The sequence below is a fragment of the Hemiscyllium ocellatum genome, chromosome 10 (assembly GCF_020745735.1).
Source record: "Hemiscyllium ocellatum isolate sHemOce1 chromosome 10, sHemOce1.pat.X.cur, whole genome shotgun sequence".
Taxonomy (NCBI): domain Eukaryota; kingdom Metazoa; phylum Chordata; class Chondrichthyes; order Orectolobiformes; family Hemiscylliidae; genus Hemiscyllium; species Hemiscyllium ocellatum.
The window spans coordinates 10631857-10647527 of record NC_083410.1 but is presented as its reverse complement, the minus strand read 5'-3'; the positions used below and the strand labels follow the sequence as shown (position 1 = coordinate 10647527).

Here is a 15671-nt window from a genome sequence, read left to right as displayed (position 1 = left end):
AGCTATGAAATGCTGGGCAGCATACTCCTCTCTCAAGTCTGAAGCTTCAAGCCCCACTCTGTCGTTGGCAGCACAGAAATCCACCTCTATGTTCCACTATAAGACTAAAGGAGTGCTATGCTGCATTAGGAGATGTCACCTACCAGGTAAAATATTACAGGCAGGGACTTCAATTTAATAGTAAATATTGTTAAGGAAAGAAACCTCAATCAGGGTTTCCATTCCAAAGTAACATCTAGTGGTTCATTCACGGGGGAGGTGGTCATTTGGAATGAAGAAGTTTAACTCTGTAACCACCCATGGTCAATACCTCCTTAAATAGTTTTTGTTTAGGATCCGGGATGACCTACTTTCATTCTGGTTCTAAGCTAGCTGGTATGGTGGAGGTGCTGTCAGCAGATTCTGCCACATATTGGGCAGATGGTGTTTGAAGGCTTTGGTAGATGGATTGTGCTGTCCCTCTGCTCCTCTGCCTTCGTCTGATGCACCTTCCTGCTGAGTCTCTCAATGTCTTCACTGGAAGAGCAGAAATGATAGTAAATGGCAGATATTTATGGAGGTAATTCATGGAGGAGCTATCGGGGGAGGTGGATTAGTCTTGGGCTATTTTCCCTGGAGTGTGAGAGGCTGAGGAATAACCATATAGAGGTTTATAAAATCATGAGGGGCATGGAGAGGATGAAAAGTCAAGATTTTTTTCCTCTGGGTAGGGGAGTCCAAAACTAGAGGGCATTGGTTTAAGGTGACAGGAGTATGATTGAAAAGGGTATGTCTTTTTTTTTGCAGGGAACAATATGTATATAGAAGGAGTTGCCAGAGGAAATGGTGGAGGCCAGTGTAATTGCAACATTGAAAAGGCATCTGGATGGGCACATGAATAGGGAAGATTTAGAGGAATATGGGCCAAATGCTAGCAAATGGGGCTACATTAATTTAGGATATCTGGTCAACATGGACACATTAGACCAAAGGATCTGTTTCTGTGCTGTATGACTCAGCAAACATGTATCCCAAGAAGGAAAGATTGAGAGGGATAAATCAACCATGGCTAACCAAGCAAATTAAGCAGGGTATTAAGTTGAAAGAAAAAGCATATAAGGAGGCATTGTCAGTGATGGCCCCAAAGACTGGGATAAGTTCAAAATCCAGCAAAGGAACACAAAAGAATAATTTAAAAGAGAGAAAATACACAATGAGGCAAATTAGCAAGGAGCATAAAACTGCTTGAGAGCTTCTCTAAAAACTTAAAAAGGGACAGAGGTCTAAATGAACACAGACCCGTTAGAAAATAATTCTGGGAAGGCAGTTATGGAGAACAAGAAAATGGAAGGGGAGTTTAATCAGTCTTTATGATGGAGATACTTCAAAGAACCCAGTAATATGAAATAATAGGGGGGAGGAATTAAGTACCATCTCTAGAAAAGTAGTGTTAGACAAGCTAATTAGGCTAAACACAGAAAAGTCATCCAGCCCTGATGACTTGCATCCTAAGATTCTAATAGAGGTACCTGCAGCAATAATAAATGCATTGTTTGTAATGTTCCAAACATTCTTCAACTCTGAAGAAGTGTCAGAGGATTAGAAACCTGTGAATGTGACACCCTTCAAAAGTGGGGGAGTGGGGGGGGGGGAGGCAAAAAGTAGGGAAGATTAGGTTGATTAGCCTAATATCTATTGTTGGAAAAATATTGAAATCGGTAATTAAGAAAGTAAAAGCATTATCTAATTAAGCAGAGTCAGCATATCATCATGAAAGGAAATCCATGTCTATTATTTGAGTTATTTCTAGGAAGTGTCAACCCGAGGGAATGGAGGGGAACCAGTAGATGTGTTGTATTTGAACTTCCAGAAGATATTTGACATGGTACCTTGTAAAATATATGATCAGACTGTTGGAGGTCATATATTGGTATGGAAAGAGATTTAGCCAATAGGGAGGAAACAGCGGGAAAATAAGGGCTTCTTTTCAGGGATCAGTGCTGGGTCTGCAACTGCTGTGAGGGACCAGGCCCGACCTCCTCAAAATATTTTAAGAAGATAGCCTGGAACCTAACTTTATCTTATCTTAAATGCAGGTGTGAATTGGGTTTTCCACATGTGCTGTTACTGGCTTTAAGCAAAACACAATTTATTTAAACACTAATGTTGAAACATGAATAAAAACGTGGAACTTGGAACAGCTTAATTATTGGAAAACTTAACCGACCTGATACAAAAATTATTAACGATAAACTGTTCCAATACAGTAACATCCCATAAACACACCCCTTGGCAAAAAGATAAATTCAAACACAGTTTCTTACAGGCAGGAGGGAACAACCCATAGAGAGATTTCAGAGAAAATCAGGAATCCTTTACTGAAGCATGCAGCTCTTCTGGGCTCATACATGACTGCTACAACTAAAAGAAATCTAGAAATTATCTGATCTGGGAGAACTGGCCACTGTCCTTCCATTGTTAAACTGTTAAACTCCTCGGCACCTCTGCCTTTATGACCTCTCCAAAAAAAAACCAAGGGCAAAATAACCCTCTTAAAGTGACAGTGTCGTCACACTATTTACAACATATATTAAAGACCCGAAGGAAGGAAGTCAATGGATTGTAGCCCAATTTGCTACTCCACAAAAATAGGTGGAAAGGTAAGCTGTGAGAGGATGTAAATGGTTTAGAGAGATATATTGACAGATTAAGTGTGCAAACAGTTGGTAAATGGAGTATAATGTAGATAAATTTTGAAATTGTTCACTTTGGAAGGGGCGTGGGTGCAGATATGCAGTATTATTTAATTGAAGAGAAACAGCAGGAAGCTGCAGCACCAAAGGACTTGGGGGAACTAGTGCAGGATACACAGAAAGCTAGCACACAGGGACAGCAGGTAATCAGAAAAGCTAATGAGATGTGGACCCTCGTTTCAAGAGGGAAGTTTACTGCAACAAGGTGTTGGTAAGACCACACCTGAAGTACAGTGAGCAGTACCTTTAAGGAACAGATATAATTTCATTGCTGGGGTTCTCTGTGGGAGTTCTGACATTCCACACCCCAAACTTCATTTTGTAGGTTGGCAGCTGCCTGCGGATTTTACTTTGAGGTTAGTATTTGTATGCCAACTGTGTGATGTTTTTTCCTACTTACCCTGAGGAAGGATGTTCTAGCTATGGAGGGAGTGCAGTGAAGTTCACCACACTGACACCTGGGTTGGCAGGGCTGGTGTTTGAAGAGGGACTGGGTCAGCTGGGACTATATTCATTGCTGGGAATGAAGTGCTTGAGATAAAAAGAAGACTGGAAATACTGGGACTTTTTTCACTGGGGTGGAGGAGGTTGAGGGGTGACCTTTTATTGAGGTTTGTACAGTTGTGAGGAGCATAGACATGGTGAATGAGAAGGGCCTTTCCCCAGGTTGGGGAATTCAAAACTGGGGGTTTGGTTTTAAAGTGAGAGGAGAAGGATTTAAGAAGGACACAAGGGGCAATGTTTTTACACAGAGAATGGTTTGTGCCGTGGAAAGAACTGCCAGAGGAAGTGGTGAATGCAGATATAGTTGCAACGTTTAAAGTACATTCAGGTAAGTACATGAACAGGAAAGGTTTGGAGGGATATGGACCAAACACAGGCCTGTGGGACTAGTTGGGAACATGGTGGGTGTGACCCCAAAGGGTCTGTTTCCATGATGTCTGACTCTATGATTCTATGAGTGAGGGGTCTTATCTTATAGAAACCCATAAAATTTCAACAGGGTTATACAAAGTAAGTGCAGGAAGGATGTTCCTGATGACAAGGGAGTCCAGAACTACAGATCACAGTGTGAGGATACAGACCATTTGGTATTGAAATAAGGAGAAATATCTTCACTCAGAAAGTGATGAGCCTGTGGAATTCTCTGTCACAGAAAGCAGTTGAGGCCAAAGCATTGAATGTTAGTTGACTCTTTACCGTCCTCTCAGCAATTAGAGATGGGCGCTAAACGATAACCTAGCCAGCGACATCCCCACCCCATGAATGAACAAAAAAAATTTTCAAGAAGGAATTAGATATAGCTCTCAGAGCTAGAAGGATCAAAGGAATTGAGAGAAGGTGGGAGCAGAATATTGAGTTCAATGTCAAGTGTGTGGTGCTGGAAAAGCACAGCAGGTCAGGCAGCATCCGAGGAGCAGGAAAGTTGCCGTTTCGGGCATAAGCCCTTCAACAGGCATGAGGCTGGGAGCCTTGGGGTGAAGATAAATGGGAGGCCGGTGGGGCTGGGGGAAAGGTAGCTGAGAGTGCAACAGGTGGATGGAGTTGGGGGTAAAGATGATAGGTCAGAGAGAAGGGTGGAGCAGACAGGTGGGAAAGAAGATGGACAGGTCACGAGGGCAGTGCCAAGTTGGAAGGTTGGAACTGGGGTAAGGTGAGGGAGGGGGAATGAGGAAACTGGTGAAATACACATTGATGCCATGGGGATGGTGTGTCCAGAGGTGAAAGATGAGGCGTTCTTACTCCAGGAGTTGGGTGGTATGAGTGTGGTGATGGAGGAGGCCCAGGACCTGCATGTCCTTGGCGGAGTGGGATTGGGAGGGCGAGTTGAAGCGTTTGGCCATGGGGCAGTGGGGTTGAGTGGTGTGGGTGTCCTCGAGATGTTCTCTGGAGTGCTCTGCATTTAGGTGTCCTGCCTTCCCAATGTAGAGGAGAACTCATCGGGAACAACGGATACAGTAAAAAGTAGTGTGGAAATGCAGGTGGAGCTTTGATGGATGTGGAAGGCTCCTTTGGGGCCTTGGATGGAGGTGAGGGGGGAGGTGTGGCGCAGGTTTTGCAATTCCTGCGGTGGCAGGGGAAGGTATCGGGAGGGAAGCGTGGGTTTTAGGGGTGGCATGGACCTGACCAGATAGTGGCGTAGGGAATGGTCTTTACGGAAAGTGGATAAGGGGTGGGAGGGAAATATATGTCTGGTGGTGGGGTCCGTTTGTAGGTGGCAGAAATGTTGGAGGATGATTCTGTTTGTAGGTGGTGGAAATGGTTGAGTTCAATGATCAGCCATGAATCATGTTGAATGGCTTGAAGAGCAGAATGGCCTATTACTGCTCCTATTTTCAATGACTCTAACAAGGTCCAGTGATGCTGAGCCTTGACCTGATATCAAGGGATTTCAGAGACAATTGGAAGCCCCTTGCATGATGTTAACTCTGTGGAATAAATGAAGACATGATTAGGATACCTTATTAATGAGGAACCAAAGCCTATTTAACAGCATCTAGAGAAAAAGGATCAACCTGCACCCACACCTCCTCCCTCACCTCCGTCCAAGGCCCCAAAGGAGCCTTCCACATCCATCAACGTTCCACCTGCACGTCCACACATCATTTACTGCACCCAAAGCTCCCGATGAGGTCTCCTTTACATTGGGGAGACGGGATGCCTGCACGCAGAGCGCTTCAGAAAACATCTCTGGGACACCCGCACCAATCAACCCCATCACCCCGTGGCCGAGTGCTTTAACTCCCCGTCCCACTCCGGTGAGGACATGCAGGTCCTGGGCCGCTTCCATCACCACTTCCTCACCACCCGACGCCTGGAGGAAGAACGCCTCATCTTCCACATCGGGACTCTCCAACCCCAGGGCATCAATGTGGATTTCACCAGTTTCCTCATTTCTCCTCCCCCCCACCTTATTCTAGTTCCAACCATCCAATTTCCAACCTTCCAGCTCAGCACTGCCGTGATGACTTGTCCTACCTGTCCACTCCACCCTCCCCTCTGACCTACCCCCATCTTCATCCACCTATTGCACTCTCAGCTAACCCACACCCACCCCACTCCCCTCCCATTTATTTCTCCACCCCAGGCTCCCAGCCACATTCCTAATCAAGGGGTTTTGCCTGTAACATTGATTTTCCTGCTTCTCAGATGTTGCCTGACCTGCTGTGCTTTTCCAGCACCACAGAAACCAACTTACCCTTCACTGGTCAAATCAGAAAGTGCTGGAAACTTCAGCAGGAAAGAGGAACAGAAGTGAATATTTAAAGTTGACTATGACTCTCCTTCGGAACCCGGTTTCTCTCTGTCTCCCTGAATTTTGAGTAGAGAATTGGCTGTAACAAGACAGTGATCCAATACTCCAGGGGCGCAGTTGTGAGAGTTTGCCAAGAAAATCACCTGCTGCAATGAGTTTTGTGTGTGTTTGGTTGCCTTGGTGACGTGTTGTGCATACAGAGAGCCTCACCTGTGGAGGAGCGACTGCTAAAGGGTAAGAAATCAGCAATAATGGTTCAAACTCTCAACAGAGGACCTGGGTTTCTTCAGGGAGCTTCTCATTGCTCGGTGTGACATGATGAATTGGAAAGAATTTCCCCACAGTGAGTGGATGTAAAACAAATCCCTGTTCTCATTTACTTTCCAGTTTGTGTCATAAGTGAGTGAACTTCAGTCAGAAGCAAGCAGAAAGTGAAGGTGCTGGAGAAAAGATTTGCTGCTTAATTTGTGGTAATTGATGTGATAAAGATTTGTTTCCCATTTTAACTTTATGATCATTAAAGGGACAATTATAGGCAAGTTACTGAAATGCCTCTCATATCAGATGTGACATGTGACCATAAGATATAGGAGCAAAATTAGGCCATTTGGCCCATCGAGTCTGCTCCACCATTTGATCACGGTTGAGATGCTTCTCGACCCCATTTTTCTGCCTTCTTGTAATCTTTGACTTTCTTACTAATCAAGAACCTCTCTCTCTTTGTCTTAAATACACTCAATGACTTGGCCTCCACAGCCTTCTGTGGCAAAAAATTCCACAGATTCAGTACTCTCTATCTGAAGAAATTCTTCTTCTTCTCAGTTCTAAAGGGTCGTCCCTTCATTCTGAGGCTGTGCCCTTGGGTCCGAGTCTCTCCTATTAGTGGAAACATCTTCTCCACATCCAGGTGGTAAAAACAATGACTGCAGATGCTGGAAACCAGATTCTGGATCAGTGGTGCTGGAAGAGCACAACAGTTCAGGCAGCATCCAAGGAGCAGCAAAATCGACGTTTCGGGCAAAAGCCCTTCATCAGGAATAAAGGCAGTGAGCCTGAAGCGTGGAGAGATAAGCTAGAGGAGGGTGGGGGTGGGGAGAAAGTAGCATAGAATATAATAGGTGAGTGGGGGAGGGATGATGGTGATAGGTCAGGGAGGAGAGGGTGGAGTGAATAGGTGGAAAAGGAGGTAGGCAAGTAGGACAAGTCCAGACAAGTCATGGGGACAGTGCTGAGCTGGAAGTTTAAAACTAGGATGAGGTGGGGGAAGGGGAAATGAGGAAACTGTTGAAGTCCACATTGATGCCCTGGAGTTGAAGTGTTCCGAGGCGGAAGATGAGGCGTTCTTCCTCCAGGCGTCTGGTGGTGAGGGAGCGGCGGTGAAGGAGGCCCAGGACCTCCATGCCCTCAGCAGAGTGGGAGGGGGTTCCGCAAGGACCACTCCCTTCGTGACTCCCTTGTCAGATCCACACCCCCCACCAACCCAACCTCCACCCCCGGCACCTTCCCCTGCAACCGCAGGAAATGTAAAACTTGCGCCCACACCTCCACACTCACTTCCCTCCAAGGCCCCAAGGGATCCTTCCATATCCGTCACAAGTTCACCTGTACCTCCACACACATCATCTATTGCATCCGCTGCACCCGATGTGGCCTCCTCTATATTGGTGAGACAGGCCACTTACTTGCAGAACGCTTCAGAGAACACCTCTGGGCCGCCCGAACCAACCAACCCAATCACCCCGTAGCTCAACACTTTAACTCCCCCTCCCACTCCACCGAGGACATGCAGGTCCTTGGACTCCTCCACCGGCAGAACACAACTACACGACGGCTGGAGGAGGAGCGCCTCATCTTCCGCCTGGGAACCCTCCAACCACAAGGTATGAATTCAGATTTCTCCAGCTTCCTCATTTCCCCTCCCCCCACCTTGTCTCAGTCGGTTCCCTCAACTCAGCACCGCCCTCCTAACCTGCAATCCTCTTCCTGACCTCTCCGCCCCCACCCCACTCCGGCCTATCACCCTCACCTTGACCTCCTTCCACCTATCCCACCTCCATCGCCCCTCCCCCTAGTCCCTCCTCCCTACCTTTTATCTCAGCCTGCTTGGCTCTCTCTCTCTTATTCCTGATGAAGGGCTTATGCTCGAAACGTCGAATTCTCTATTCCTGAGATGCTGCCTAACCTGCTGTGCTTTGACCAGCAACACATTTGCAGCTGTGATCTCCAGCATCTGCAGATCTCATTTTTTACTGGGAGGGGGAGTTGAAATGTTGGACCACGGGGCAGTGTGGTTGATAGGTGCGGGTGTCCTGAAGATGTTCCCTAAAGCGCTCTGCTAGGAGGTGTCCAGTCTCCCCAATGTAGAGGAGACCGCATCGGGAGCAACGGATACAATAAATGATATTAGTGGATGTGCAGGTAAAACTTCTCCACATCCACTCTATCCAGGCCTCTCGGTATTCTGTAAGTTTCAATCAGATCCCTCCTCATCCTTCAAAATTCCATCGAATACAGAGTCCTCATCCGCTCCTGATATAACAAGCCCTTCATCCCTGGGATCATTCTTGTAAACTTCTCTAGACCCCCTCCCATGCCAGCACATCCTTTAAATGTGTGGCTCAAAACTGCTCACAATATTTAAAATGTGGTCTGACCAAAGCCTTATACAGCCTCAGCAATACATCCCTATTCTTGTATTCTAGCTCTCTTGAAATGAACATTAACGTTGCATTTGCCTTCCTAACTGTCAACTGAACCTGTATGTTAAGAGAATCTTGAACTCAGACTCCCAAGTCCCTTTGAGCTTCAGATTTCTGAAGCCTTTGCTTGTTTAGAAAATATTCTATGTCTCTATTCTTCCTATCTAAGTGCATAACCTCCCAATTTCCCACACTCTATTCCATCTGCCACTTCTTTGCCCACTCTCCTGGCCTGTTCAAGTCCTTCTGCAGCTTCCCCACTTCCTCAGCTCTACCTGCCCCTCCACCTAGCTTTGTGTCACCTGCAAATGAAACAACAGCACCCTCACTTCCTTCCATCTAGATCATTAATGTATAATGTGAATGGTTGCAATTCGACACTGACCCCTGTGTAACCCCGCTCGTCACCGGCTGCCTTCCTGAAAAAGACCCCCTCATCCCCACTCTCCGCCAGTTAGCCAATCCTATATCCATGCCATGTCCCTAACGTTACGGCCCTGATCCAATCTCCTGACACACTGAAATATTCCGAATCAGTGGGTCACTCACCAAGGTTTGGGATTGCACACAGAATTTTCTGGGCTGCCCTGCATTTGAACTGTAGCAAACAGAACTACCCTGTGATAAGAAACGTAAGCATTAGGAGGGAGTAGGTAATTCGGCCCCTTTTTCACCATTCTATACAATCTCTAAATATCCTTGCCAAATGGAATCCTAACAATCTGGTTTTAACATATTCAACAGGCCTCCCAGCCTTAAGTGCTTCTCAGTGGAGAGAGCTCCAAACTGTACTCGAGACTGTTTGTTGGATTGCAATTCTGGTATCACTCCCTAAAACAGCCTTTAAAACAGCATTTTAAAGGTCAGTCTCTTTAGAACATAAAACTATTCAGCGCAGGAAGAGGCCCTTCGGCCCATCATGGCTGTGCCAACTATGATGCTATTCTAAACAAATCCTATCTGTCTGCACATAGTCTGAATCCTTCTATTCCCTGCCTGTTCATGTGTCTGTCTCAATGCCTCTTAAACGTTGTTATCATACCTACTTCTACCACTCCCCTGGCAGTGCATTTCAGCCACCTAACATCCACTGTGTAAAAAAACTTGCCTCGCACGTCTCCCTTAAACTTTCCCCGTTTCGTCTAAGACCTATGCCCTCTACTATTTGACATTTCCACCCTGGGAGAAAGGTTCTGGCTGTCCACCCTATCCATGCCTACCATAATTTTAGATGTTGCTCTCAAGTCACTTCGCAACATCTGACGCTCTCATGAAAACAATTCAAGTTAGTCCAACCTCTCCTTGTAACTAATACACACTCCAATCCAGGCAACATCCTGGTAAACCTCTTCTGCACCCCGTCTGAAGCCTCCTCATCAATTCTATATCGTGGTGACCAGAACTGCCTACAATACTCCTAATGTGGCTCGATGGCTCAGTGGTTAGCACTGCTACCTCACAGCACCAGGGTCCCAGGTTTGATTCACAGCCTTGGGTGACTGATTGTGTGGAGTTTTCACATTCTCCCCGTGTCTGTGTGGGTTTCCTCCCCCAGTCCAAAGATGTGCAGGTCAGGTGAATTGGCCATGCTAAATTGCCCATAGTGTTGGGTGCATTAGACAGAGGGAAATGGGTCTGGGTGGGTTACTCTTTGGAGGGTCAGTGTGGACTGGTTGGGCTGAAGAGCCTGTTTCCACACTGTAGTGAATCTAATCTAAAGTCTTATAAAGCTGCAACATGGCTTGTTCACTTTAATACTCAATGCTCTGGCCAATGAAGGCAAGCATGCTGTATGTTTACCACTTTATTCTCTTGTGTTGCCACTTACAAAAGGTATGGTCTTGTTCCTCAAGATCCCTCTGTATATTAATGTCCCTAAACGTCCTGCCATTTAGTGTGATTATTTCCTCTTTCATTTGACCTCCCAAAATGCATCATGTCACACTTTGCCGGATTAAACTCCATCTGCCATTTCTTCCCCCAGCTTTCCAAATGATCGAAATCCTGCTGTGTCTTTTGACAACCTTTCTCACTATCCACAACTCCACTAATGTCCACGTCATCTGCAAACATACTGCTCACACCATGTAGACTTTCAACTGTCATCTATATACCTTACAAACTGCAGAGGTCCCAACTCCAGTCCTTGCAGAACACCACTGGTCCATTTAAAACACACCCCTCAACAATGACCCTCTGTCTGCTATAACCAAGCCAATTTTGTATCCAATTTGCCAATGTGCCATGGATCCTATGCGACTTGGCCGTCTGGACCAGCCTAAATGAAGGATCTTTGTTCTAAAATTCCCTGCCATAACCAGAGGAATTGTTCCTCTCCACCAACCTCGTTGTTCACCTTAACCTACTCCTTTTTATTGTTAATTGATGCAATGTGCACATCACTATCATTTATTGCTCATCTGTAATTGCCCTGGAGAAGGTGGTGGTGATCTGACGTCCTGATCAATTGTAGTCCTTGGAGTGTAAGGGCACCCATGGTATTATTAGGGAAGGAATCCCAGGATATTGACCCAGTGACAGTGAAGGAACAGTGATTAGGTTCTGAATAGGGATGGTATGATCAGATGTTTGTTTGCCAGTGTGAAAACAATGGAACAAGTGGCCTCCTTCTGTACTATAAGTGTCTATGCATGTAGCTTGGAAAGGAACTTGCAGCTGGTGGTGTTCTTGTGTATCAGCTGCCTTTACCCTCCCAGAGGGTAAACTTTCTTCTTAGTTTTATTATCTCTAGGGTACTAATTCAGGCTGACTGAAGTCACAACGGAGGAAAAGTCAGACAGTGGCAGCAGAAACCTTCCTGTTGATATCCTTTCTTGAAAGTGTTTTGTGACATTTTTTCCACAGTGCATGGTGCGTGGTTGATGTTTCAGAAGGTGCCCAGTGCCATGGCAGCTATGCTGACCAGCTTTAGACCAATGCCACATGGGAGCCAATGGCGGGAGATTGAACCCCTCAGGCGATCAGAGGCTTTTGTCAGAGGCTCCAGTTCAAAACCGGATGCCATTATCCAGCCAACCAGATTCAGCACATGGACGCCAGTGATCCATAAAGCAGCCAATCAGCAGGTGAATTACAGATAGCAGTGAGGGGCAGCAAACAGAATGGTATTACTCAGCCTTTGGTTTATGAACGAATTTGTTTTAACAACACCAGTGATGACCTTATACCCTTTTACTTTGTACTTTCTCCATGATTTCCCACATCTCAGACCCACCCCCCTCCCCCTGCCGACTCCTCTCTGAATTTTGATTTTGTTGTTTCTTATTTTCAACCAAACCTTTCTTGAACATTCGATGCACTTCGGTGCTTCATTTCTTCTTATTTTTCTGCACCATGTATAGTGCTGAGGGAGCTCAATACTGTCGGAGGGTCAGTACTGAGGGAGTGCTGCACTGTCAAGGGTCAGTACTAAGGGAATGCTGCACTGTCAGAGGGTCAGTACTGTGGAGAAAGTGAGGACTGCAGACGCTGGAGATTAGAGTGAAGAGTGATGCGCTGGAAAAGCACAGCAGGTCAGGCAGCATCTGAGAAGCAGGAGAATCAACATTTTGGGCATAAGCCCTTCACTAATGAGCGCGGGGGGGGTGAACTAAATGGCAGGGGTTTGGGGCTGGTGGGGGGAGGTAGCTGAGAGTGCAATAGGTAGCTTGTGGAGGGGGTTATGGTGATAGGTCGGAGAGGAGGATGGATTGGATAGATGGGAAGGAAGATGGACAGGTAGGACAGGTCATGAGTGTGATACCAAGTTGGAAGGTTGGAACTGGGATAAGGTAGGGAGAGGGGAGATGAGGAAACTGTTGAAATCCAAACTGATGCTGTGGGTTTGGAGGGTCCCGAGGCAGAAGATGATGCATTCTTCCTCCTGGCATCGGGTGGTTAGGGAGTGGCAATGGACAAGGCCCAGGACCTGCATGTCCTCGGCGGAGTGGGAGAGGAAGTTGAAGTGTTCGACCACGGGGCGATAGGGTTGGTTGGTGGGGGTGTCCTGGAGATGTTCTCTGAAGTGCTCTGTAAGTCGGCATCCTGTCTTCCCAGTGTAGAGAAGACTGCATCAGAAGGAACACTGAAGCACTCTGAGAGAATATTATCTTGTCCAAGTGTCAATGCTGAAGGGATGCTGTATTGTCCAAGGATCAGTACTGGAGAAGTGCTGCACTGTCAGAAGGTCAGTTTTGAGGGAGTGCCGCACTGTCAGGGGGTATTGAGGGAGTGCCGCACTGTCGGAGGATCAGTATTGAGAAAGCGCAGTACTGTCCGAGTGTGAGTACTGAGGGAGTGCCACACTGTCAGGGGGTCAATTTTGAGAGAGTGCCGCACTGTTGGAGGGTCAGTACTGAGGGAGTGCCGCACTGTTGGAAGGCCAGTACTGAGGGAGTGCTGCACTTTCCAAGGGTTAGTACTGAGGGAGTGCCGCACTCTCGGAGGGTCAGTGTTGAGAGAGTGTAGCACTGTCTGAGTGTCAGTACTGAGGGAGTGCCACACTGTCGCAGGGTCAGTACTGAGGGTTGTCGCATTGTCAGAATGTCAATACTGAGGGAGTGCTGCACTGTCTGAGGGTCAGTACTGAGGGTGTGCCGCACTGTCAGGGGGTCAATATTGAGGGAGTGCCGCACTGTCAGAGGGTCAGTACTGAGAGAGTGCAGCACTATCGGAGGGTCAATACTGAGGGAGTGCCGCACTGTTGGAAGGCCAGTACTGAGGGAGTGCTGCACTGTCCAAGGATCAGTACTGAGGGGTGGCGCACTGCCAGATGATCAGTACTGAGGAAGTGCAGTACTGATGAGAGTCAATATTGAATGAGTGCTGCAATGTTGAAGTTATCACCTTCCAGCTCCCTACTAGCTGGTATGTGCTGGGTGTACTGAAGCCTGTACAAACGGTGCCTGGGGATGTGGTATAAACTCTGTGGCTCAGCCTTCAGTTCAACTGAGGAACAGCCAATGGGGTGATGCAAAGTCCTCCATTTATTTCAATGGGTTCGATCATGTTACCTGGTGTTGTGACATTTGGTAGAATGTTCTTCTGCTGTTTCTAAAAACAATTGTAAATACTCAGAAGATTTGTGCTGCTGCCTGTAGATTTTTGCAGTGACTGTAATTTTGTTGGCTTGCCAAATTGGTGTTTGACAAAAGAGCTCCTCCTGCAGGTCTCACTACCCATTACACCCTCCTCTGCCTCTGATGGTGTTGCTCCTCTCATTGCACAATTTAATGTTAAGTCCCCATAGCAATAATGCAGTGAATCTTCTCCTCTTACAGCTCTTTGATGAGAGAGTGGCTCTGGTAAGTCATTGGTTTGACCTGTGGACCGACAAACAGAGGAAACGGTTTATCCAGAGTCTCCTAATGCGCTGCAGTAAATCGCTGCTCAGGTAAGTGTGATCAAAACCCAACCTGACAACTCAGTAGTAGTTCACGCCGTTTTTAACATTGTTTCTGTTTTGCATATTTTGTTTCCGTGCTGGGTTATGTTCCTATGTGTCCCTGAGGCAGGTGTGGGAGGTGCAGCCTAGCCTGAAATGGTCACATTTGACAGATTCATTGCTGCTCCAGTGTACTGTCCAGGCTCATCCCAGGGTGGTCAAGATGCCCCATGAGAATATGTGGAAAGGGAAATATGACGACGCTGTCGCTTTAAAAGGTTATTTTGTCCTAGTTTCTTTTTTGAGGAGAGATTGCCTTGTAAAGTTGCTGAGCTGTCTCTAAGAAAGTAAACGAGGATAGGTTGAGAGTTCTCGGCCTTTTCTCGTTGGAACGACGAAGGATAAGGGGTGACTTGATAGAGGTTTATAAGATGATCAGAGGAATAGATAGAGTAGACAGTCAGAAACGTTTTCCCCGGGTACAACAGAGTGTTACAAGGGGACATAAATTTAAGGTGAAGGGTGGAAGGTATGGGGGGATGTCAGGGGTGGGTTCTTTACCCAGAGAGTGGTGGGGGCATGGAATGCGCTGCCCGTGGGAGTGGTAGAGTCAGAATCATTGGCGACCTTTGAGCGGCAATTGGATAGGTACATGGATGGGTGCTTAATCTAGGATAGATGTTTGGCACAACATCGTGGGCCGAAGGGCCTGTTCTGTGCTGTATTGTTCTATGTTCTATGTTCTAAACGATTTCTGAACATAGAACACAGAATAGTACAACACAGTACAGGCCCTTTGGCCATCCATGTTGAGCCAACCTTTTATCCTACTTTAAGATCAGATTAACCTAATATCCATTTGCCTATCCAAGAGTTGTTTAAATGTCCCTAATGTATCTGACTCTACTACCACTGTTGGCAGTGCATTCCATGCTCCCACCGCTCTGTGTAAAGAACCTACCTCTGACACCTCCTCTCAACCTTCCATCAATCACCTCAAAATTATGCTCCCCTCATGACAGGCATTTCCACCCTGGCTATCCACTCCATCTATGCCTCTCATCAGCTTGTACATCTCTACCAAGTCACCGCTCAGCCTTCTTCACTCCAATGAGAAAAGCCCTAGCTCCCTCAGCCTTTCTTCATTAGACATGCCCTCCAGTCCAAGAGGCATCCTGGTAAATCTCCTTTGCACTCTCTCTAAAGCTCCACATCCTTCCTATAAGGAGGTGACCAAGTTTGTGAGGTCTTGGTATTTATTTTAAAGTCAGAACGATGGAAGCAGCCGGGTGTGGCCAGTTCTCACAGACTAGGCTTTTTTTTTAGCTTTTAGGTTTAGTTTTAAGCAGAAGCTGTTAGGGCCTCAAAAGAGTTGGAATCTTCAATGAATGTCTTCTAGCTTCTACTGCTTCTGACTCTTCTCTTGATGATGTTTCCTCCTAGATTCGGGAACTGCATCTGAGAATCTGCGTCTGAATTTGCCTTTTTTGCCAAGGGGTGTGTTTATGGGATGTTGCAATATTGGAACAGTTAGTTGATAATTAATGGCGGCCCAGTGGTTAGCACTGCTGCCTCACAGTACCAGGGACTTGGGTTCAATT

At 46.6% G+C, this 15671-nt stretch overlaps 1 protein-coding gene across 1 annotated transcript in view; it reads left to right on the top strand.

The window, feature by feature from the left end:
- Positions 1-11593: 11593 nt before the first annotated feature.
- The window catches only part of LOC132819278 (epithelial cell-transforming sequence 2 oncogene-like), a 60812-nt gene continuing 56734 nt past the window's right edge, over positions 11594-15671 (top strand). The window contains exons 1-2 of the mRNA XM_060830703.1: positions 11594-11773; positions 13967-14079. Of these exons, the coding sequence (XP_060686686.1) occupies positions 11594-11773; positions 13967-14079 (293 nt within the window). The remainder of the gene's footprint in view (positions 11774-13966; positions 14080-15671) is intronic.